Source organism: Lutra lutra, chromosome 13, assembly GCF_902655055.1.
Source record: "Lutra lutra chromosome 13, mLutLut1.2, whole genome shotgun sequence".
NCBI lineage: Eukaryota > Metazoa > Chordata > Mammalia > Carnivora > Mustelidae > Lutra > Lutra lutra.
Genome location: NC_062290.1, coordinates 30,524,326 through 30,549,294, shown reverse-complemented (window position 1 = coordinate 30,549,294; position 24,969 = coordinate 30,524,326). Strand labels below are relative to the sequence as shown.

At 32.7% G+C, this 24,969-nt stretch overlaps 1 protein-coding gene across 1 annotated transcript in view; it reads right to left on the bottom strand.

Annotated features, from left to right (window-relative positions):
- ERCC6L2 (ERCC excision repair 6 like 2) overlaps window positions 1-24,969 on the bottom strand; it is a 132,467-nt gene that overhangs the window by 75,281 nt on the left and 32,217 nt on the right. Inside the window, exons 4-7 of the mRNA XM_047698953.1 lie at window positions 12,700-12,893; window positions 5,070-5,231; window positions 4,460-4,667; window positions 760-900 (exon numbers count right to left, since the gene is read on the bottom strand). Coding sequence (XP_047554909.1) covers window positions 760-900; window positions 4,460-4,667; window positions 5,070-5,231; window positions 12,700-12,893 — 705 coding nt within the window. The remainder of the gene's footprint in view (window positions 1-759; window positions 901-4,459; window positions 4,668-5,069; window positions 5,232-12,699; window positions 12,894-24,969) is intronic.

Here is a 24,969-nt window from a genome sequence, read left to right as displayed (position 1 = left end):
TGGTAGAGAATGCTGCCATAAGAGGTTCCTGGTAATAAAAAATGGCACAGGGGCAGGGTCATACTTCACTGTCCCTTCTCTATCCACTTCTTTTTATTCCAAGGTGTCCGAAGAAACTGTGCTATTATGAAAAAGTGACGTGGTTAAAAAACAGCAAAACAAATAAGAGATGAAATAAATATCAATCTAGATAAATATTTATTCAGGGTCCCTCGATGTACATGGATATTTGATAGATATCTTGATACTAAAACAGAGAGGTGAAAAAAAGGGCAGGAAATACAGATAGAAAGTTAAAAAAATATAAACTAATATTTGTTGCTAAATAAAAATAAAATACTTTATTATACTAATACACAATTTTGATTAATTAACAATCGATCAGAACAGTATTTTAAGCCTGCTGTCAAAGACTAAGTTTATTATTGAGAAACTTCTGGGAATAAGATGAAGTCTCAAAATGAAGTAGGCTACTTCTCAATAAAAGCTGAAAGGGAGGATATCAAATTGAAGGTACTAGTTTCTGAGAGCTACTGAAAAACCAGTTTATTGGGAAGATATTTGAATATTATATTTTGCTATGACTACTATTTGATATTGCAAAATACTTTTGAAAACTATTCCTTTTTATTAACTTGTGGCTTCTAAAGATAAAGAACTGAGGAAAAGTTATTTTATCTGCTCCTTACCTCTGACACTGGAATAGAGAACAATGTAATCAAAAGCAAGATGTGAAGATAAACACCCAGAAATGCTTGCCTTGTAACAACAATTTCTCCTTTTCCGGCCACTGCTGCAGCTACAAGGCTCAGAAGACTGAAGTATCAAAGTCATATCTTTTGTTTCTAATACTGTTTGATAGACAGCTTTCTGAAAATCTGTCAGAGAACAATATACCATCTGCCAAGATGAAATACAAAGAATTATGGTACTTTTTTTAATAGCAGTTAATAATCACAATGTACACCAGATTTTAAAGACTGTAAGAGTGAAAACTGCTTATAAACTATTATTCTTTTAGATACATTATTATGACACCCTACCCTAAACTATATAAATAACTCTATTTTCAAATAAATCTCATAGAGTTTGCTTTTCAATTGAAAGGAATCAAAATATGAAAAAACAAGTGTTTTCCTTATATATTTCTAAATATATTCTGGGTCTTTTCAGGGTTTCATACTATTAGCCCATAATGCAAGTAAATTACTACAGTTTAGGTCAAATAAAAAAACTAGATAGGGAGGGGTGCCTGGGGGCTCAGTTGGTTAAGCACGTCTGCCTTCAGCTCAGGTAATGATCGTAGGGTCCTGGGATAGAGTCCCACATCAGGCTCCCTGCTTAGCAGGAAGTCTGCTTTCCCTCTCCCTTTACCTCTCTCCTCTACTTGTGCTCTCTCTCTTTCCCTCAAATAAATAAATAAAATCTCTCTTAAAAAAAAAAAACCTGGATAAGAAGAAAAGGGAAAACTTTAGAACAACAGTATGAATAGTACTTACTCAATTCCTTAAGAACTTAGAAAAAAATTTAAAACTTAATTATTGCCATTTGTATTATAATTTGTATTTGATATCCTACTATAAATTCCTAAGATTAATAAAGGTAAGAATTAGGAAAATACACATAAAAGCAACTACAAGTTTCTATTTTGTACCGAAATTCAAAAAAAAAGAAAATTTGATAAAATCATGCCACTAAGTTATACAGGAAATAATTTACCTTATATTTCTAGTAGCACCAGAAATTGGTAAAAGTCTTCTAGATGTAGCTGTATGTAACCAGGTCATAAAACCCATAATAAGATTTTGAAAAATGAGAATAAAAAGGAAAAGCCTTCTATTTATAAATATTTATATGTTTATATCACTAAAACAGGCTATTGCAAAAAAAAATGACAAATTCTTTTGATTGTTTCTTTTGGTGTACAGAAGCTTTTTTTTTTTTAAGATTTGATTTATTTATTTGACAAAGAGAGACAGCGAGAGAGAGAGACAGAGAGAGAGAGAGAGCGAGCGCACGTGCACAAGCAGGGGGAACAGCAGAGGGTGAGGGAGAGGCAGGCTCTCCACTAAGCAGTGAGCCTGATGCAGGACTCAATCCCAAGACCCTGGGATCATAACCAGAACTGAAGGCAGACGCTTAACAACTGAGCACCTTCAGGTAACAGAAGCTTTGAAGTCTGATGTAGTCTCACTTTTTTAAAAAAAGATTAATTATTTTAGAGAAAGAGAGAGCAGGGCTGGGGGGGGGGGTAGTGAGGGGCAAAGGGAGAGAGATAAAGAGTGTTAAACAGACTCCACACTGAGCACTGAGCCTGACACAGTTCAGCTCAGCTCCGTATCATGACCCTGAGATCACGACCTGAGCTGAAACCAAGAGTTGGACACTTAACCAACGGCACCATCCGAGCGCTCCATAGTCTCACTTCTTAATTTTGGTTTTGTTGCTTATACTTTTTATGTCATATTCAAAAACTCATGACCAAGACCAGTGTCAAGGAGCTCCTTCCTTGTTTTCTTCTAGGAGTTTTATACGATTATGACTTGTGTTTTAATCTTTAATGCATTTCCAGTTAATTTTGTAAGTGGTATAAGACTGGTGTCCAACTGCATTCTTTTGCATATGAATATCCAATTTTCCCACCACTTACTGAAAAGAGTATCCTCCTGTCTTACTGAGTATTCTTGGCTCCCTTGTCAAATATTAGTTGACTGTATATGTGTGGGTTTGTTTCTGGGTTCTCTATTCTACTCTGCTGATTTATGTGTCTGTATTTATGCCAGTACCATACTGTTTTGATTACTATAGCTTTGTAACATAGTGTGAAATCAGGAAATGTGATGCCTGCCAACTTTGATGTCCTTTCTCAGGATTGCTCTGTCTCTTTTGGGATCAGTATACTGTGCTTCCATACACATTTTAGGAAAGTTTTTTCTATTCCTGTAAAAATATGCCACAGGAATTTTGACAGGGATTGCACTGAATCTATACATGGCTTTGGGTAGTATGGATATTTTAGCAATATTAATTTTTCCAATCCACAAACATGGGTATCCTTTCATTTTTTAGTGTCTTTTTCAGTTTCTTTCATCTTCACAGTTTTCAGTGTTTAGGTCTTTCACCTCCTTGGTTAAATTTATTCCTAAGTACCTTAAAACATGTAGTAACATTTACTAAACAATTCTCACATGCCACACACTTCAGAGCAACCATGTAAGGCAGACACTGCTATCATCATTTTTTAAAAAATATTTTATTTATTTATTTAACAGAGAGAGAGATCACAAGTAGGCAGAGAGGCAGGCAGAGAGAGAGAGAGGGGAGGGAAGCAGGCTCCCTGCTGAGCAGAGAGCCCAATTCACGGCTCGATCCCAGGACCCTGAGATCATGACCTGAGCCAAAGGCAGAGGCTTTAACCCACTGAGCCGCCCAGGCGCCCCTCATCATTCTTATTTAACAGGTAAAGAAACCAAGGTTTGGGAGACTTAGCAAATTGCTCAAGGTCACAAAACTCCTAAGTAGGGGAGCCAGGATTCAAGTCTACATTATTTCATTTCAGAGCCCAAGTTCTAAACACTTTGAATACAATTCTCTCTTCATATATTTATAGTTATTGCTCCTACTGGACAGATAACTAAATAATATATGTAAAGTTATACAAAATATTTTTAAAAATGGGTGTTCATTAAGGACTCTAATTAAATAGTAACATTTTCTTTAGATCAAAGAGTCAACTTCCCCAACCTGTATATCAGTATATTTTCCTTTCAAATCTACTTTTTAAAGTAATAATCAATGGGATACCCTTGGATTAGAGAGTATTTAATAGTATTGCCCATATTTGGGACATTAATTAAGCTTTGTTCATAGTAATTTATAGAACCTTTACTCCATTACCTGAGTTAGAAGAACCACAAGATTAAAAACTATAAAAGAGGACCACTATATTTTTAAACAATTGACAGAATTTAATTGTAACTTTCCTAAAATTCTTCAAATTAAGTTAATTGTATAACTATAGATAACATTCTAAAAGAAACAAACCCATAAAAGTTTTTAATCACTGCAGTCCTATAGCTATTATTAAGGTCTCAAAGAATTCACTGGGCAAAATATATGAAGGGCAAAATATGAACAGAAAATAAATTAGGGAGAGAGTTCTTCTTTCTTCAGTGAGAAAGAATTATACCAAAAGCATTCTTATAAAATAAGAGAAATGAATTTAATGTATACTAACAAAAAAACCTGTTAGCTAACCTATTAGATTGGGCTGAATTAGTGCTTTCTGAATTTGCATATAATTTTTTTCCACACTGAGTAAAAGGCAAAAAACTATATTCATAAAATACCGCAGGAGATAGATTTCCTCTTAAAAATTTTTTTTCAGAAAAAAATAAAACATGAGAAATTAATAATTAAATGATGATAAGTTAATAATTTAAACAAATGCAATTCTCACCCGGTCTTCCTTCTTAGGCAACTGATCCTTGATTAGAGCCTTGGTACGCCTGAGAAACCACCCAGACATCTTTTTCGCAAGCCTTTGCATGGCCTTTCGGCCAGTGGCTAGTTCTCTTTTTGTTGCTGTGTGTCTCTGACCATGTTCTACGGGGTCAGAAAACTGCTTCTTGAAGTGGATCCTACTACCTAAAAGTCCTGGCACAGCCCTTTATAAAGACAATTAAAAAAATATGACAGCTTTATTAAATTATCTAAAAAGACACACAATGACTTCTTTTTGCTTCTAAGAAATATACTAAGTCACTTGTTCATGAGTGATAACAATAACAAAATGTAAGGAAAGAGAATGTTTTTTCTTTATGACATTTCAGAAAATAACTCTAAGATGACAGAATTGGTAAATAAGTTCATATATTTACCTCAGGGACAAAGAATAATATATAAAGATAGGCATTCATAGGACACTCTACTCTGTATACTGTGTTTGGGATAAACACATCCATAAACAAACACAATTTTTTTAGAAACTATTAATTAGCAAACAAGGTAATATTAAGTTAAAGAAATATGAAAAATTTTCCAAAATGGACAAATTAGTTTTCACTCACCAGTCCATAACACACCACAGTTCTTTCATGTTGTTCTGAAGAATGGTTCCAGTGAGACCAATGCGGACATTACATTTCAAAGCTTTCATAACTTCTGTTATTCTAGCCTTTGGATTCTTGATTCTGTGAGCTTCATCTACAATAACAGCTGACCATTCCAAACTGCAAGGTGAGAAAAAAGTGGGGAAATGTTGAGAAAATTTCTCTTTCTTACTCTGTATCATTTTTAGAGAGCAGCTTTCTCTACCAAAGCTGTAGAGTTTTTTCCCTATTCACTCTGTGATGACTCCATAGGATTCTCCATTAGGGCAACGGTTGTGGGTTTGGACAACCCATAAAAATAAAATGTGTAGGGAGACAAAAGGGCATAGATTCTGTTTAATGATGGTGGAATGAAAAAGTCATTTAAACATCACTAAAATGAATGTTTAGAATCAATTGTTACCTCAGTAGCAATGAGCTCCCATAGTAGTGAGTCCACTAAAACAAAACAAAACAAAGACCCATGGAGAAATGATTGATTTCAGACATGCAGCAGAGGAAATAGTGAAGAGCCAGAAAACACAGATGTATCCATAGACAAATGAGGGAATGTCCAAAGGACACAAAAGCCAAACTAATTGGAAAATTTGAGCATCATTAAGAATAATGATTGTAACTCAATATAAAACACTGAATAAATAAAACCCCCCAAATTCTAGGAAAAAAAATTAATTTAGATCCTAACCTCACACTATAAACAAAAATAAACTCAAAACAGAACATAGTCAAAGTCAAAACTTCGTACAAGTCGAAGTACAAAAGTTTGTACAAAGTCAAAAAACAAAGTCAAAATAAAAGTCAAAACTTTAAAACTTATAAAACAGAGGGAAAAAAATCTTGTGGATTCTGGGTTAGGCATAAGTTTCTTAGATATTACACCAATAAAAAATTTTTGATAAGTTGGACTTTATTAAAGTTAAAAACCTCTGTTCTTCTCAAGAAACCACAGGAAAATGAAAGACATGCTACAGACTGGGAGAAAATATTCGTAAATCATAATCTGGTAAAGAGTTTATACACATAATATATAAAGAATTATTACAACTCAACACAAGTTAAAACAATCCAATTTAAAAAATGAGTAAGATATTTTAATAGACAGCTAACCAAAGAAGAAATACAAAGGACATATAAGTACATAAAAGATTCTCAACTTCTTTGGTCATTAGAAAAATGCAAATTAAAATCATAAGATACTACTAAAAACCCATTTGAATGGCTATAATCAAAAAAAGATTGACAATATCAAGTGTTGACAAGGATATGGAGAAATGAATCCTCATACACTGTTTTTGGGAAAGTGTAGTTACTTTTCTTTTTTCTTTTTCCTTTTTTTTTTTTTTTTTCGGTGCAGCTACTTTTCTAAAACAATTTGACAGTTTCTTAAAAAATTAAATATCTCCTAACACCCAGCAATTCCATTCCTAAGTATGTGTCAAAAAAAAAAAAAAAAAGAAGACAGAAAATTTATATCCACACAAAGACTTGTACATAAATGTTCACAGCAGCATTATTCATGACAGCCAAAAATTGGAAACAATCCAAATGTCCATGCGCTGATGAACAGATAAACAAAATGAGGTATATACATATAATAGTACTCTTAAGCAATAAAAAGCAACAAACTATTGAAACATGCTACAACATGATGGACCTATGATGTTAAGTGAAGGAAACCAAACACAGAAGACTACATAGTGAGTGATTCCATTTATATCAGATTTCCAGAAATGGCAAATCTATTACAGAGACAGAAAACAGATTGCATTGCTTGAAACTGGAAATGGGACCACAGATTGACTCGAACCAAAAAACTTTTTGAGGTGATAGAAATGTTCAAAAACTGGACAGTGGTGATAATCGCAACCATATAAATTTACTAAAAATTATTCTATACTTAGACTGGGTATATTCTATGGTATGTCAAATCTACTTCATTAGTCCATTAATCCACAGTGACACTCAAAAAAGGGGGAGATGGAAGGAAAACTTTGGTATTATTATAGATGACCATTACAGCAATATCTTAGTCTGAAAGTTGGCCAAAGAATCAAGCATTTGCCTTGCTTTTTTGTTGATATTATAGTTAATTCCTTATTAAAGGAGACTGCCAGTTAATAAATGTAGAAGAAATTATAAATTTAGGAAAACATTATTTTGCAAAACCCAATAAAATAACTGATTGAGGCAAGAATAATTTTTGTATGCTAATACCACTAAACAAAAGGACTGAAGGATCAGAATATTCAAATACTGGCAAAGTATCACCACACAAATTACTTCTAATTGTAAAAGGAAAAACATAACTTTATAATCTCTGATGACCATTTCTTTAGCCTGTAGGACAAACTTGGCACCATTAATAATGAAACAAGCTGACATTAATATCTCCTGAAGTAATGTAACATGATGCCCACAGCCTCACGTATGAAGTATTCTTATCAAAAATGTTTAACCTTGGGGCGCCTGGGTGGTTTAGTGGGTTAAAGCCTCTGCCTTCGGCTCAGGTCATGATCTCAGGGTCCTGGGATCGAGCCCCTCATCGGGCTCTCCGCTCAGCAGGGAGCCTGCTTCCCCCTCTCTCTCTGCCTGCTGCTCTGCCTACTTGTGATCTCTGTCTGTCAAATAAATAAATAAAATCTTAAAAAAAAAATGTTTAATCTGAATCTAATTAAGACTTGACCAAAATCAGCTTATAGAAACACAGGTGCTAAAGGAATACACTATTCCTTGAGAAAGTAAATAGATGAAGCTAATATTTGAGATATCCTAAAAGACAACTGGCCTAATCCCCTCAAAATATTGTATAATAAAAAAGTGAAGTTGGGGGAATGTCCCAGATTAGAAGGGACTAAATAGACTTAATCAACAAATCCATCATTTGAACATTTATTAAACCCTGCTTTGGAAATACTGGATTTTATTTTACTTTAAGATTTTATTTATTTATCTAACAGACAGAGATCGCACGTAGGCAGAGAGGCAGGCAGAGAGAGGAGGAAGCAGGCTCCCCACGGAGCAGAGAGCCCAATGTGGGGCTCGATCCCAGGATCCTGGGATCATGACCTGAGCTGAAGGCAGAGGCTTTAACCCACTAAACCACACAGGCACCTGGAAATACTGGATTTTAATAATATTTTGAAGATCAGTAAGGAATTTTAAATTGCTGTTAATTTTCTTAGGTGTGACAATGATAATGTGGTACAAGAAAAAATATAACTAGTTTTAGGAAATCTATGCTAAAATATTTAGAGATAATATTGTCATGTTATATACAACTTCCTGAAATGACTCAATACCACCACTGTACATAGACACACATGTATTAACATATTTTGCCAACATTTGAATACACACACACACACACACACACACACACAACTGGTGAATATAGGTGGTAAGTATATAGATGTTCGTATACTGTTACTTCAATTTTTCTATAGGTTTGATAATTTCTTAATATAAAGTTTGAAAAAGAACAAAAGAACAAAGAAAAAGGAAAAAACGACCACAAAATTTTAGTGCCTGGGAAGAAGATGGACAAGATGACTTACAAAAGCAGAGAGAGCAGTAGCCTATGCCAATAGTGGAGAGAGCCAAAAAGCAATCTGATTCATATTATTGAGGTCTTAAAAAGCTAGGAATTGGTGATACCAGATGCCTCTGGAAATTGGAGTTGTGTAAATGTTCAAGTCTAAGAAGCAATTGGATCTCCTAGATAGTAGTCCCTACTCCATAAAACAGTAAGCAAAAGAGGGCAAATCCTCATTTTCTTAAGAAGAAATCAGCAGGTGTGCTGAGAACTAAAACTAAAATTAAAATTAAATTAAATTAAAATTAAAAGTTATAGTATAAAAATGTTCTTTAGAGATATGGAGGTAAAAGTAGGAAGATAAGTAAAAGAATTGAAGGTAGTTGTGTCTGAAGAAGGGTTTATAGAGGTGGCAGAAAGAAGTAAATTGCAGTTTTTTCATATTTGGCTCTTTAAATAATATACATATATAACTGATAAAAATAAAAGTAAAGCAAAATATAATAATAATAATAATAATAAAAAGAGATACAGCTCACTCATATAGTGTGTTTACTCTGGATTACCTATGATCAATGTTTAACCCTGTTCTATCACAAAGTGCTATTCTCACAAAAATTATTTAATACTTGAGCATAGCATAATATATAAACTTGTTGAATCACTATGTTGTACACCTGAAACTAATATAACATGTATGCCAACTATACTTCAAAAAAAGAAACCAGACTGCAGCAACTCTAAAACAGGATTACTTAATATTTACTCAAATGAAATATAAATTATTTTGAACATTTGTCAAAATGAAGCCATTTGAACAAATAACAGAATGCTATATATAACAAACACTGTAACATTTAATTTTTCAATTTTACACAGAAATCTGGGACACATACCCAGAAAACTCCACTTCAGAATTCTTATTTAATATTTGTAACAATCAGAAAATAACTACTTAACAAATATTTATTCAACAAGTATTATGTGTTGGAAGTGTAATAAGCACTGAAATACAGAAATTATCCTACACCAAAGTCCTCACAGTCTAAAAGGGCAATTAAAAATTAAAATATGATTGATGTTATGATGAATGATCTCACTGACATTTATGTAAGTGCAGAACATCTTTTGGGGGTCATATAAAATATTAAATAAGAGCATAAGTTCTGGACTTAATTGGTCAAAGTTTAAATTTCATGTCATGTAGGCTTTGGTGAGCTACACTACTTCTCCACACCTCAGATTACACTTATCTTTCTGATGACATCCATAAAACAGGAACAGGCTATTAGCTTCTAAGTGAGGTGAAATCAAATTCTAGAGCTGAGAAAAATGGAAGCCCCCCTTACTAATAATTATATAAAATGTAAATGGACTAAATATTCCAAATAAAAGGGAGGTTATCAGAATAAATAAAAAAGCAAGAGCTATCATTAACCACAATGGATCACTTTAAATATAAAAAACCAATATATTCAAATAGAAAGACAGAAAATGATAAACAGTCATTAAGTATAAGAAGACTGTATTGTCTACATTGATATCAGATAAAACTTCAAGATGTAAAAAGGAACATTTTTTAAAATAAAAGGATTAATCATAAGAAAAAATATTAATCTTAAATGTGTGTATTCCCAATAAGAGCTTCAAAATATATGAACTAAAGCTGACAGAACTCAAAAGAATTTAAAAATATATAAGCATAATTGAAGATTACAACACTTTTCTCTCAGAAATTATAAAACCACAGAAAATTAGTAAAGACAAAAAACACTTAAGAACAACTCCTAACCAACTTGACTTTATTGATATTTATAGATTATAGAATAACTGTAGAATAAATATTTTTTCATGTAGACATCATTCAGAAAAATGCAAATTATACAACAAAGTACTATTACAGACACACTAAATTATCTAAAAACAAAAAGACTGATAATGCCAAATGTTGGTGAATATATGAAGCAACTGAAGTCCCATAGATTGCTAGTTGGAATAGAATGGTACAACTACTCAGGAAAGTGGTTTGGCAGTTTCTTCTAAGTTAACCTACACTTATATAACCCAATAATTCTACTCCCAGAAAATGCAAATATGTCTACCCAAGATAAATGAAAATGTATGCTTTAAAAAAGGCTTCTACAATAATACTCCTTAGTTTTACTTGTAATAACCAAAAACTGGAAAACCCAAATATAAATATGTATCCTCAAATTAATGGGTAACAAAATGTGATATATTCATAAAATGCAATACACCTCAGCATTAAAAAAGAACAATCACAGATGCATCCAATATCATGGATGAATCTCAAAAATACTATGATGAGCAAAAATATTATGATGTGCCAGACACAACAATTCCAGTCTCTAGACAAAAGTGTTGGGAGCTTTGGTTTCTTCTGAGGCCTCTCCCTTTGGCTTATAGATCGCTGCCTTCTTGTTGTGTCCCCATGTATCCCGTCCTCTATGCACTCAAATTCTTAGTATCTCTTTCTCTTCTAAGGACCCCAGAGAGATTGGACTAGGCTACCTTAATGGCCTCATTTTAACCTAATACCTTCTTTAAAAATATTATCTCCAAATACAGTTACATTCTGATGTCCTTGGGGTTGGGACTTGCACATGCACGTTTGGAGAGGACACAATTTAGCTCATAATAAGCCTCCTAAATTAACTTGTTCCATTTAGTTTGGTTCTCCTCTGTCTGCACACACAGCAGATAGGTTACTTACAAAATGCAAATCTGACCATTTTTATTAGTAATTCATTGGAAACATCTCTAGGACATTTTACTACTAAGAATAAAGACCTCTAATTTCCAGACAGGTTTCACTATCTTTTATAATCTGTTCTTGCTTACCACACAGTTGTTGTCTCCCAGCCACTTCCCTCTTACAAGTATGCTGCAGCCATGAGATACAGAAAGCATCAGAACTGCTTTCATTTATTCAAAAGTGGGCCGTGATGTTTGTGGGCTGAAGGCCTCTGCAAATGCTCTTTGCTCCTTCTTCCTGCATTACCCTTCTACTCTTCAACTCTTACCATAATTCAATTCTTACTCAGCTCATAGGTCATCTTCTCTGGGAAGCTCCCTGACAACTCTACTCACTGCAACAGAGTTAGGTCCTTTATGTGCTCCCACAACATCCTCTGTTACATATTATAACACTCACATGGCTTTATAGTTGCAGCTCTAGATGCCTCATTAAAATCTGAAGACTCAGGTGGGCATAAGCCAGTTCATTTCTTTTGGGTACTTATAGTCCTGGAACCCTGATTCTCAATATGTATATGGATTTTTTGCCACTCAACATTCGCAACAGATTCCCATAATTAAAATCATTCATGAAAATTGCTGTCTTAGTCTAGAGGTAACATATGCATAAAATTTAGGACAGTATTACCCCTCTTTAACATGCATTATTTGGAGATAGAATAAAGGAAATAGAACAGACTGTATAAAATCTGATGCAGGTTTTGTTTTGTTTTGTTTTGTTTTCAGACAGGGTGGGAGATGGCTGGAGAGAGACAGAAAGAATATTAAGCAGGCTCCACACCCACATAGAGCATGACATGGGGCTCAATCCCATGACTCTGAGATCATGACCTGAGCCAAATTCAAGAGTGGGATGCTTAATTGACTGAACCACCCAGGCACCCCACAGGTTTTTCCCTTTTATTTTATTTTATTTTTTTTTAAAGATTTTATTTATTTCTTTGATAGAGAGAGATCACAAGTAGATGGAGAGGCAGGCAGAGAGAGAGAGAGGGAAGCAGGATCTCCGCTGAGCAGAGAACCCGACATGGGACTAGATCCCAGGACCCTGAGATCATGACCTGAGCCGAAGGCAGCGGCTTAACCCACTGAGCCACCCAGGCGCCCAGGTTTTTCCCTTTTAGAGAATAAATTATTATAAAGTATTTCAGTAATTCTAAAATGAATGAAATTATACTAAGGAATATTTAGAACTTTTTAAAAAATCACTATATAAAGGTATAAATACAATGGGTGTAAACAGAATATTAATGCACTTATTTCCATTATTCCCATTACCTGTTAAGTTCCTCCAGACATAAACGTAGTGTTTCATAAGTTGTTAGAGCAATTTCACATTTCCTTTGCTTTACACGAATCAGTTCATTGTCTTTTTTGTTACCATGTAAAATAGTGACTCTGAAATATCCCCAGGTGTCCAATTCATCCCTCCAGTTGTAGAGGACAGAAAGAGGAGCAACTATTAAGAACATCTAAAAGAAGAAGAAAAACAAAATTATGATATATTTTTGTAAAAAATGGAAAAAAGTGAAATCTGGAATATCAACAGTCCTTTTCTTTCATTTTTGACACTGCAATAAAAATAAATACAACTTAGTGACTGGATATATGTGGATATAAAAAAACCATCAAAAAATATTTTGTTGTTTATCTTTTTATTAGAATAAAACAGATATCTAACTTTGTCCAAAGAAAAAACTGTTTTTATTCCCCTCCCCCACCCCCCCGGGAAAAAGGAGCTGAGAGGTTAGAGAGAAACAATTCTCCAAAACAGAGAAAAGAGTTTAATCAGGACCCAAATAATAATTTCAAGAGCCAAGTGGGTAATACAAATATGTAAAGCAGGCCAGGTTTTTTTCTTGAAATAAAAGGTTTTCTGAAGCTCTCTTTCCTTTGTACACCCTTAGTACAATTCCTCTCTCCTTTTCTCAGATACTGTCAGTTGAAGACCTGAAAACTCATTAAAAAATTAAAGCAATTCGAAGAAATCCCCTACCTCTTTTCTCATTAGATCAGTAATCTATCTATATTTATTTGCAAACATTCTGCTCTCCTACACATTACCATGGATCAACTAACCATGTTCTTATCTAAAGACGAACCCTAAACTTACACAGTGGCTGCCATCACTTCTTGTCAATCTAAAGTTAATGCTGGAAAAATTGCCCGAATCTCCCTTATGTATCTAACTTTCCCCTGTTAATGAACCATATCCATCCACAAGCCAGTAAGTCCTAATATTTCCAGGGTTAAAAACAAAACAAAACAAAAAAAAAAAACAATACCCAAATCCCCTTCCTTAACCTTACATCTCTCTTTAGCTATTCCCCATTAACTTTATTGCCTTTCTAGCAATGATACTCAGGAATTATCAATACTTAATTGCTCTTACTTACTTTCCTCCTGTTCTCTTTTGAATTAATATAAATGACTTCTGTCCTAATCCCTCCAATCAAAGTAGTCCTTATCAAGATTAACTATATGTATCTGTTTAGTCTTGAATGAATGTTGGGGTTCCAGTGATCTTCTCCATAAACTAACCCCAAATCCTGTGGTCATTACCCATTTTAATTTTTTAATGTTTTTATTTCTCACTGTTATGACTACTTCTGAGCTATTATATTTAATAACGTTACAAGTTTCTTCCCTAAAGCTTTATATTTGTCCTACTTGATAAAGATGAACCAATTAAACGTACCGAAAATTTTCAGTTTAGGAAAAAATTAAATAACACAATACTAGTCTAAATACTGCTCTTGCTTCTGTGAAATATTTCAGGTAGGCCATTTGACAGCTGTAAGAAGTCAAATCTGACTCTTTTGGAAAGAGAGAGAGGAAAAAAAGAACAAAAGATTAACGGACTCGGTGTGAAAGTTCCTTTTTCCACCCTATCATCAAACACACATGAATACTTCTTGTCATACTTGATTCACCTCAAATACTTGTGCCTTTTGGCTTGGAGTTTATCCTATGAATTCCATTACTCCCCTACCTTCAAAAATACAAAATTTAGATCCAAGTACTTAATCCAAGTATAGTCTCATTCCCTCCCCTCAAGATGAAAATGATGGGTCCAAACTCCATTGCTCACTTTGAGCTGTTTTCCACTTCAGGTATCATTCATCAAAGTTGGCAATGAATCTAAAGACTCTAGAATCAGCCCTAAGATTCAAAAAGTTTTAAAATTAAGACATTTCTTATTATTGGTCTTTGAAATTGCAAAACATAAATAAAATGGTTCGGTAACTTCTAGAAAAAGTCAGAGAACTGAGTTTGTCATGTACAAAGTCCAGAGAAAGTGTATAAGAAGAAGAATGTAAAGTATTCACTACCATGCTGTGAATAATATTTCATTTAACAAGCCTTATTTAAGCAAAAGATGCCAAAACAATAAAATGGAAAGCTGTGTCCAGTTGCTAAATCACTGCACACAAAGCAACTGTATTTGTTATTCTGAAGCTAAGAAACAATTTTATAAAACTAGATCTAAAATTTAATACAAACATAATTAAAAATTTCTCACTTAAATATTAGTAAAATCAACAGAGGCCACATTTAATTGTTCAACTAGAGAATACTGAATTACTTTTATCTCTTTCAACAAATCTATCTCAATTACTGAAAGCCATGATTTTAAAGTTTGATTCTTCATGCACTATGGTCTTAGGAGGATGATGTGACGTGGGCTGTACAAAATACCTAAAGATGGTTTTCACGTGCAATGATTTTTATGGTAGAAAAGTTATAATATTCACAATAATTATCATACCATTATTGAGTACTTGCTGTGTGCCAAGGGCTGGGCAAAGTAGTTGACAAATATTAATTCAAGGACTTTACAAAGAAATGCTATCTAGTAGAAATATTTAGTATTTCCTTTCTAGAGGATGAGATGAGATGAAAAAACTGAGATGTAGAGATGTTAAATAACACACCCAAGATCATATTGCTATTAGGTGGCAAAATAAGTATTCAAACCTATGTCTGTCTAATTCCAAAACCTGTAACCACCATTATTTATCATGTTGGTACTATATAATTCAGAAAATACATGACTGTGAGAAATAGAGCTCTCATTTACCACTGCAACTCCAGACCTTTGTATCGCATTTAGAAAACAAAGGTGTTCAAGTGATAAATGAAATAATAAATGCAACCATGCATGTCAGTGCCAGGTTAGGAACAGCAATGTATATTCAGAGAATAACAACAGACAAGCAGGACGAAAGCAAAGGTCTCACACAGGAGGAAGTGAGATATTAAAGTGAAAAATAATATGTATCTTTATACAGAGAGAAATTACAAACTATAAAATTGAAATTTTTGCTATATAACTTAAAGTTCTAAAAAATATTCCCATAATTACCTCTATAATGTTAATTCTTTTAAAAATGCCAAAAGTAATTAATTTAAACACTATTATGTATAACTGGTAACTTTTCCTTTTGGAATGCTGTGGCTATTTAACATATGGGAATTTAAGTTTAGAATCCATTCTAGTTATGGATTTATCTAAATCATTTTTTTAGAAAAGCAGTATAAAAATTATACCAAAACCAGACATTCTTCAAAAATAGAAAATTATAGGCCAATATCACTTAAATTAATGGACAGCAAACCAATAAATATAAAACCTTTCAATTAAACAAGAAAAGTAAATAAGGGATGAAAATGGAAATGACAAGTAAATAAATTTGTAGAAAATATAAGTAAAACAATAAAATGAACAGTAAACAGGTGGTAGAGAAGGAGAGCACTTGCTGTAATAAGCACAGGGTATTGTATGGAAGTGTTGAATTACTATACTGTACACCTGAAATCAGCATTACACTGTATGTTAACTAAAAAGAATTTAAATAAAGATTTTAAAAAACAAACAATATGCTATTGAACAACCAAAAGGTCAACAGAGAAATAAAAAAATATCTTGAGACAAATGAAAATGGAAATAAAACATAGCAAATATATAGGATGTAGAAAAGTAGTTCTGTGAGAGAATTTCACAGCAATCTATGCCTACCCCCCCAAAATAAGAAAAATCTCAAATAAACAACCTGGCTTTACATCTCAAAGAACTAGGAAGAATATCAAAGCCCAAATTTGGTAGAAGAAAGAAATAACAAAGATCAGAATGGAAATAAATAAAATAGAAACTAAAAAGACATTTGAAAAATCAGTAAAACTAGGAGCTGCTTCTTTGAAAATATAAAACTGATAAAACTTTAGCTAGACTCACCAAGAAAAAGGAGGGAGGGCTCAAATAAATAAAATCAGAAATGAAGGAGATATTACTGACTGATATTACATACATACAAAGACTCAAAAGAGAGTACTATGAACCATTATGTGCTAACAAACTGGAAAACCTAAAATGGCTATTTTCTAAAAACCACAACCCGCCCTGAGTGAATCATAAAGAAAAAGAGAATCTGAATATACCAATTACTAGTAAGATGAATTACTACTGATTTTTTTGTGTTTTGTTTTTGATCAGTAATCAAAACAAAACACAAACAAAATCCAGTAACAGGTGGTTCAATTGAAAATTCTACCAAATATTCAAAGAAGAGTCAATACAAATCCTCCTCAAACTTTTCTTTTTTTTTTCTCCTCAAACTTTTCTAAAAAATAGGAGAAAATTCATTTTACAAGTCCATCGTTACCCTGATACCAAAACCAGACGAGGACACCACAACAAAGGAAAACTAAAAGTCAATATCCTTGATGAACACAAGTGCAAAAATCCTCAACAAAATATCAACAAAGTCAATTCAGAAATAATTGAAAGGATCATACACCATGATCAAGTGGTTTTTGTTCCAGGGATGCAAGGATGGAATGTTAATATTGTTCAACATCTGCAAATCAATCACATGATACACCACATTAACAAAATGAAGAATAAAGTTCAGATGATCATCTTAATAGATGACAAAATTCAACAACCATTTATGATAAAAACTCTCAACAAAGTAAGTATAGAGGGAAAGTTCTTCAACATAATAAAGGCCATATAACAAGCCACAACTAATATTATACTCAATGGTGAAAGATAAAAACTTTTCCTCTAAGATCCAGAACAAGACAAGAATGCTCACTCTCACCACTTTTATTCAACATAATCTTGGAAGTCCTAGGCAGACCAATTATGAAGGGAGGAAGGGAGGGAGAGAGGGAAAGAGGGAGGGAGGAAGGAAGGAGGGAGGGAAGGGGGAAAGGAAGAAAGGAAGGAAATCCAAGTTGCAAAATAAGAAGAAAACTGCCAATGTTTGCTTATGAGATGATATTGCATATAGAGAACACTAAGGACTCCACAAAAACAAACAAACCTGTTAGAATAAGCAAGTTCAGTACAGTTGCAAGAAACAAAATTAATAGACAAAAATTTGTTACTTTTCTATATACACTAACAACAAACTATCAGACAGCAACGAAAAAATAATCTCACTTATAATTACATCAAAATGAGTAAAATACCTAGGGATAAATTTAACCAAGGAGGTAAAAGACCTGGACACTGAAAACTACAAGCCACTGCTAAACCACAGAAGGGGCACCTGGATAGCTCAGTCAGTGGAGTGACCAACTTGATTTTGGCTCAGGTCATGATCTCAGGGTCCTGGGACTGAGCCCAGCATCAGACTCCAGGCTCAGTGTATTAAATAAATAAATCTTTTTAAAAAAGAAACTATAGAAGACACAAAAAATGGAAAAATACTCCATTCTATGGTTTGGAAGAACAAATATTGTTAAATGTACATACTACCTGAAGCAATCTACAGATTCAATTCAATCCCTATAAAATTCCAATGACATTTTTCATAGAAATATAACAATCCTAAAATTTGTATAGATAGAATCATAAAAGACCAAAAATAGTCAAAGCAGTCTTGAAAAAGAACAACAAAGCTCCCTGATTTGAAACTGTTTTACAAAGCTATAGTAATCAAACAGTATGCTACTGCGTAACAAGAGACACATAGATCACTTGAACAAAATATGAGTAATCCATACTTACATGGCCAATTTATTTATGATACAGGAGGCAAAAATATCCAATAAGAAAGGACAGTCCTGTCAATGAATGGTGTTGGGGAAACTACAACCACAGCAAAAGAATGAAACTACTATTTTATACAACACACAAAACTCGAAATGGATTAAAGACTTGAATGTAAGACCTGAAACTATAAAGCTCCTAGAAGAATATATAGGCTCCTGTATACAAGTAAGAAGTATACAAGAATACAAGTAAGTTCCTTGACTATGGTCTTGGTGATGGTTTTTTTAATGTAACTCCAAGAGCAAAGGCAATAAAAACAAAAACATATTTATTTTTGGATATTAACCCATTATCAGATGTATGATTCGCAAATATTTTCACCTATTTAGTTGGTTTCTTTTCATTTTGTTGATGATATCATTTGCCTTACAGACGGGACTACAACAAACTAAAAAGTTTCTGATAAGTGTTTAATATCCAAAATATTAACAAACACATACAATTTAATAAACAAAAAAAAAATTCCAAATTTAAAAATGGATAGAGAATCTGGATAGATGTTTTTCTAAAGAAGAAAAGGAGACAGCCAACAGGCACATGAAAAATACCACTGATCATCAGGGAAATGCTAATCAAAACCATAATGAGATATCACCTCATATCTGTTAGACTGCCTATTTTCAAAACGGCAAGAAATAACAAGTGCTAGCCACAATCTTAAGAAAAGAAAACCCTTATGCACTATTTATAGGAATTTAAATTAGTGCAGACACTATGAAAAACAAACAATTACTGGGGGAAATCAGAGGGGGAGATGAACCATGAGAGACTGTGGACTCTGAGAAACAAACAGGGTTTTGGAGGGGGTTGGGTGAGCCTGGTGGTGGGTATTAAGGAGGGCACGTATTACATGGAGCACTGGGTGTGGTGCATAAACAATGAATCTTGGAACAGTGAAGAAAAAATTAAATTAAATTTTAAAAAATAGAACTACCATATGATCCAGGATTTCCACTTCAGGGTATTTATCTGAAGGAAACAAAAACACTAATTTGAAAAGATTTATGTACCCCCATATTCACTGCAACATTATTTACAATAGCCAAGATATGGGAACAACTTAAGTGTCCAGTAATGGGTGATAAAGAAGATGTGATATATGTAGATATATATCTCTATATATATCACACACACAAACACACACATGGAATACTATTCAGCCATAAAAAAGAATGAAATCCTGCCATTTGTGATAACATGGATGGATCTTGAGGGCATCATACTAAGTGAAACAAGTCATACCAAGAAAGAGAAATATTTGATTTCACTTATATTTGGAATCTACTAAATAAAATAAACCAAAAAAATAAGCTCATCACTATAGAGAACAAATTGATGGTTGCTAGGGCATTAGTATGGTATGTAACATGCATCCAGTTATAAAATAAATAATTCATGAAGATGTAATATACACCATGGTGACTACAGTTAATACTGTATTGCATATTTTAAAGTTGCTAATACAGTAGATCTTAAAAGTCCTCATTACAAGAAAAAAATTTTTTTTCTAACTAGGTATGGTGATAGATGTCAACTAGATTTATTTACTGTAGTGACCATTTTGCAATGTATACAGATATCAAATCATTATGTTACACACCTGAAACAAATGTCATTAATACTTCAGAAAAGGCCTAAAAAAGCATGTAGCTTTAATATATATAAAAACATGACCAGTTACAACATAAAATTTTAAAAGTTCCATTTGTAATAGCAACCGAAAAGAAAGAATACCTAGTTAAACTTAATGAATAAGAAACTAGGTCACATGAAGAAAGCTAGAAATTCTGAAGGGCAAGAAATAAGATTTAAGCAAATGATACAACTACTCTTGGATATGCAGTATTTACAGTGTAAATATGTTCATTCTCCCTACATAAGTCAATAAATTCAATGTAATATTAACTAAAATATCAATAGCCTTTTAGGAGAAAATTGAAAAATTTGAAGACAAACTAACCCTACCAAATATTAAAACATATTATAAATCCAAAAAAATTAGAACTGTTTAGCACTGAAAGATAAATGAACAAATAAATCAATAGGACAGAACAAAATATCTAGAAATATACCCACACATATATAAATGAGCTTCATTTTAATCAAAAGTGACCCTTCTAATATTGTGGGAAAAAAAGCTTACTCAATATATGACAATAAAATAATTGGCTAACCAGTTGAAAAAATAATGCCAATTTAATTGATCATTCCTTATAGCAAAATAAATTTAGGCTGATACAGAGATGTAAAGGTGTAAAATAAAGTCATACACATTATAAAAGAATCATGGGTGAACTTACAGTCTTAGGTACAGAAGATTTTTCTAGGCAGGCATAAAACCTAGACCCTATAAATATAGATATTTTTAACTACCTAAATTTTTAAAAAATATAATAAATAAATCAAAAGCTGACCCTGAAAAAAGTAGGAAAGAAATATTTACAGAATATATAATGAACAAAAGATCAGTATGTAGAACATATGATTAAGGACTATTAAGAAATGATTAAAACTAGAACTTGATGTTTTATAAAGCTATTAAAAGTCTTTTAAGATTCCGAAAAGATATTTGACCTCACTCATAATAAAGCAATAGAAATCAAAGCAAGGTATACTTTTTCTACATCTCTGACATAATTTTTATTTTTTAACGCCTAGGATAAATGAAAAGGTGGGAAACAGACATAATTTTACACTATTGGTGAGGATACAAATTGACACAAGCTCTTGAAAGGCAATTTGTATCTGTCAGATGTAATATGCCCATATTTTAGTACCATAGACTGTGTGATTCCAGTACCAAGAATTTATCCTACAGTTATAATGGCAAAAGTTGCAAGATATATGCATGCGGATTTTCACAGGAGCATCATTTGCAAGATAATATTCTTGGTATACATCAGAAACTAAATAGTATATAGTAAATAAGATGCTAGAAACATATTTTTGTTCAATCACCACTGAAACTGATAATATGAATACTAGAAAAATTCTCCTATGCATTAATACTGATTATGAATTTTCATAGACTCTTTAAAGCTTTATCATATGAGAGAGCAATATTTTAACAATTTACTTAGATTTTCTTAAAGACTGAATTCCAATCCTAAAGGCCTAAATCCAAAGACTCATTCCAAGATTTAATATTTGAAATGCATACTTTGTGTCTTTTCGGAATTTATTCCTGGCAAGAAACATCTATTGCATGCATTTTTAGATGATTTGTTCACACTTGAAAAATTTCAAAATATATGTAAGATGTATCATATAACATACACATACCTCAAATCCACCAATCCTTAATTTGTAACATTTGATTCATTAAAAGGATTTGTTTTTCAAGGAGTTCCAACATTAATTTTTCAGGATTCCATTGCGATTCTGGCATTAACATAATAAATATAAAGGAATTTATTTCCTTTCTAGCTATTTCATAGGCTATCTTTTAAAAATGCACAAAATTTTAACTGGATGAATACAAATTTATCTTTTAAGAATTTCATCACATAAAAATAGAGTATTTGCTTGAATTTCCTTCTGAGGAATTAATTTAGGATGTCACTGGTAATCCTATCAAAAGCTTTATGAAATTCCAGTTCAAATGATTAACTAAACAAATATATTTATTGATGCCAACCCGAAACAAAAGAACAAATATAAAAATAAATCATAATAGTGTAAAATGCTTGGAAGCGATGCTGCCAGATAACCAGAACTGTGTAAGAGTAGATGAAAACGGACATACTTGAAGAACTGAGGAATCCATCCTATACCTATGTAAAAGAAAACTTCTCCAAAAAACAAAAATGCAAATTTTCCTAGAAATAGACTTTAAGCCAAACACTGTAACAAGAGACAAAGAAGGTCATCAGATCATAATAAAGGGATCAATTCATTAACAGAATATAACAAATGTAAATATTATATTCAACATCAGAACATCTAACTATAAAACTTAACAGATATGAAGAGAGAAAATGACAGAAATATAATAATAATGGGGGACCTCCAACACCCTACTTTCAACAACAGATAGCTCATCCAGATAGAAAATCAGTAAAGAAATATCGGACTTAAACTACACGTTAGACCAGATGGACCTAAGAGACATATATACAAGATTTCACCTAATAGCAGTAGAATACATATTCTTCTTAAGCACATATAGAACTTTCTCTAGAACAGATAATATGTTAGGCCACAAAACAAGTCTTAATAAATGTTTGATCTAAATCATATCAAACATATTTTCTGACCACAACGGTGTGACACTAGAAATCAATGACAAGAGGAAAACTAAAAAATCCACATATATGTGGATATTAAACAATATGCTCCTGACGACCAAAGGTGTCAGAGATGGAATCAAAAAGGAAGCCAAAAAAAAATCTTGAGACAAATAAAAATTGAAATACAACAAACCAAAACTTACAGGATGCAACAAAAGGAGTTCTAAAAAGAAATTTTTAGTGACAAAGACTCACATTAAGAAAAAAGAAAAATCACAAATCAACAGCCTAACTTTATACCTCAAGAAACTATAAAAAGAACAAGGAACACCTGGGTGGTGCAGTCAATGGAGCGTCCAACTCTTGGTTTTGGCTCGGGTTGCGATCTCTGGGTTGTGAGATCAAGCCCCCAGTCAGGCTCCACACTCAGTGTGGAGTTTGCTTGGGACTGACTCTCATTCTTCCTCTGCCCATCCCCACCCCTGTTCATGCATGCTTTCTCTCTCTCTCTCTAAAATAAATAAACCTTAAGAAAAAAAAAAAAAGAAGAAGAACAAATTAAGCCCAAAGTTAGTAGAAGGCAATCACAAATATTGTAGTGGAAATGAAAGAAATAGAGACTAGAAAAACACTAGAAAAGATCACTGAGATTAAGAGCTGGTTCTTTGAATAGATAAAGTTGGCAAACGTTTAACTAGAATAGGAAAAAAAAGAGAAAACATTGAAATAAAATTAGAAATGAAAGAGGAGACATTACAAGTGATAAGAAATACAAAGGACCATATGAAATTATGTAATTATATACCAAGAAATTAGATAACCTAAAAGAAATGGATACAGTCCCAGAAAAATATAACCCAACAAGACTGAATCATGAAGAAAGGAGATCTGAACAAATCAGTAGTAAAGAGACTGAATCAGTAACACACCCCCCAGCACAGAAAAGTCCAGGGCCAGACAGCATCACTAGTGAATTCTACCAAACATGTGAAAAATAATGTCAATCCTTCTCAACAATCCCAATCTCATTTTTCAACGTCAATGTTACCCTGGTATCAAAGACAAGGGTATCACAAGAAAAGAAAATTAAAGGCTAATATCCTTGATGAATAGAAACACAAATATCTTCAACAAAATATGGAACAAACAGATTCAACAGTAAAAGGACCATACGCCATGGTCTCTCCCTCTCCCTCATATGCAAATCAAAAAATGTGATACATCATATTAACAAAATGAAGGGTAAAAATCATATCTCAATAGATGCAAAAAAAATTTTTGACAAAATTTAACATCCTTTTATATAAAAAACTTCCAACAAACTGGACATAGAGAATACATACTTCAACATAATAAAGACCACATATGACAAACGCACAGTTAATATCACATTCAACAGTCAAAAGCTTCATACTTTTCCTCTCAGATCAGTAACAAGCTTATTCCACATAGGACTGGAAGTCCTCGTCAGAGCAATTAGGTAAATAAAGACATAAAAGAATTGGAAATACATTGGAAATTGGAAAGGTAAAATTGGAAAGGTAAAGGTAAAACTGCAGATGACATGACATTACAGGTAGAAAACTCTGAAGATGCCATAAATGAAAACAAATACCTCTTAGAACTCAGTAAAATAAAGTCAGTAAATATGCAGGACACAAAATCAATATATAAAAATCAGCTGTGTTTTAATATATTAGCATGACTTATAAGAAAAGGAAATTAAGAAAACAATGCAAAGTAACGGCAGAGTAATTAAAGGGGAAACAATTAGGCCAATCATCTGCTTCAGAGAAGCAGCACTCCACTTCCCCTATATAAAGTACTATGTATACTTTTCCAAAGCACAACTTCTTCAGAAATCATAGTAAGTGTTGGGGCTGAGGAAATTTATAAATTTCAAGGTTGAAGAAAAAGTCCTAATCACTTTGAAACAAAAAGAAAATTTCCTATCCAAGGAAAATATCAGTTAAGTATTGGAACTTCATCTACAATATGGAGTGACAGAAGAAAATAAAATTATTTTGGTGAAGTTTGAAAACAGATTTTTAACTTAGAATTCTACATACAGATAAACTATCAACCCAGTATGACAGTAATATAGAAGTACATAAAACTTTAGAAACAATTAATTGAAGTTGTTAAAATTAGCAAAAAGTGGTACAAACACAAGAAGAAATGAGAAAGCTGAAAAGACATAGCAGGAAAATGTAATATATTTCTCCCAGAATTTAATTGCTCAAATAGGACAAAAAC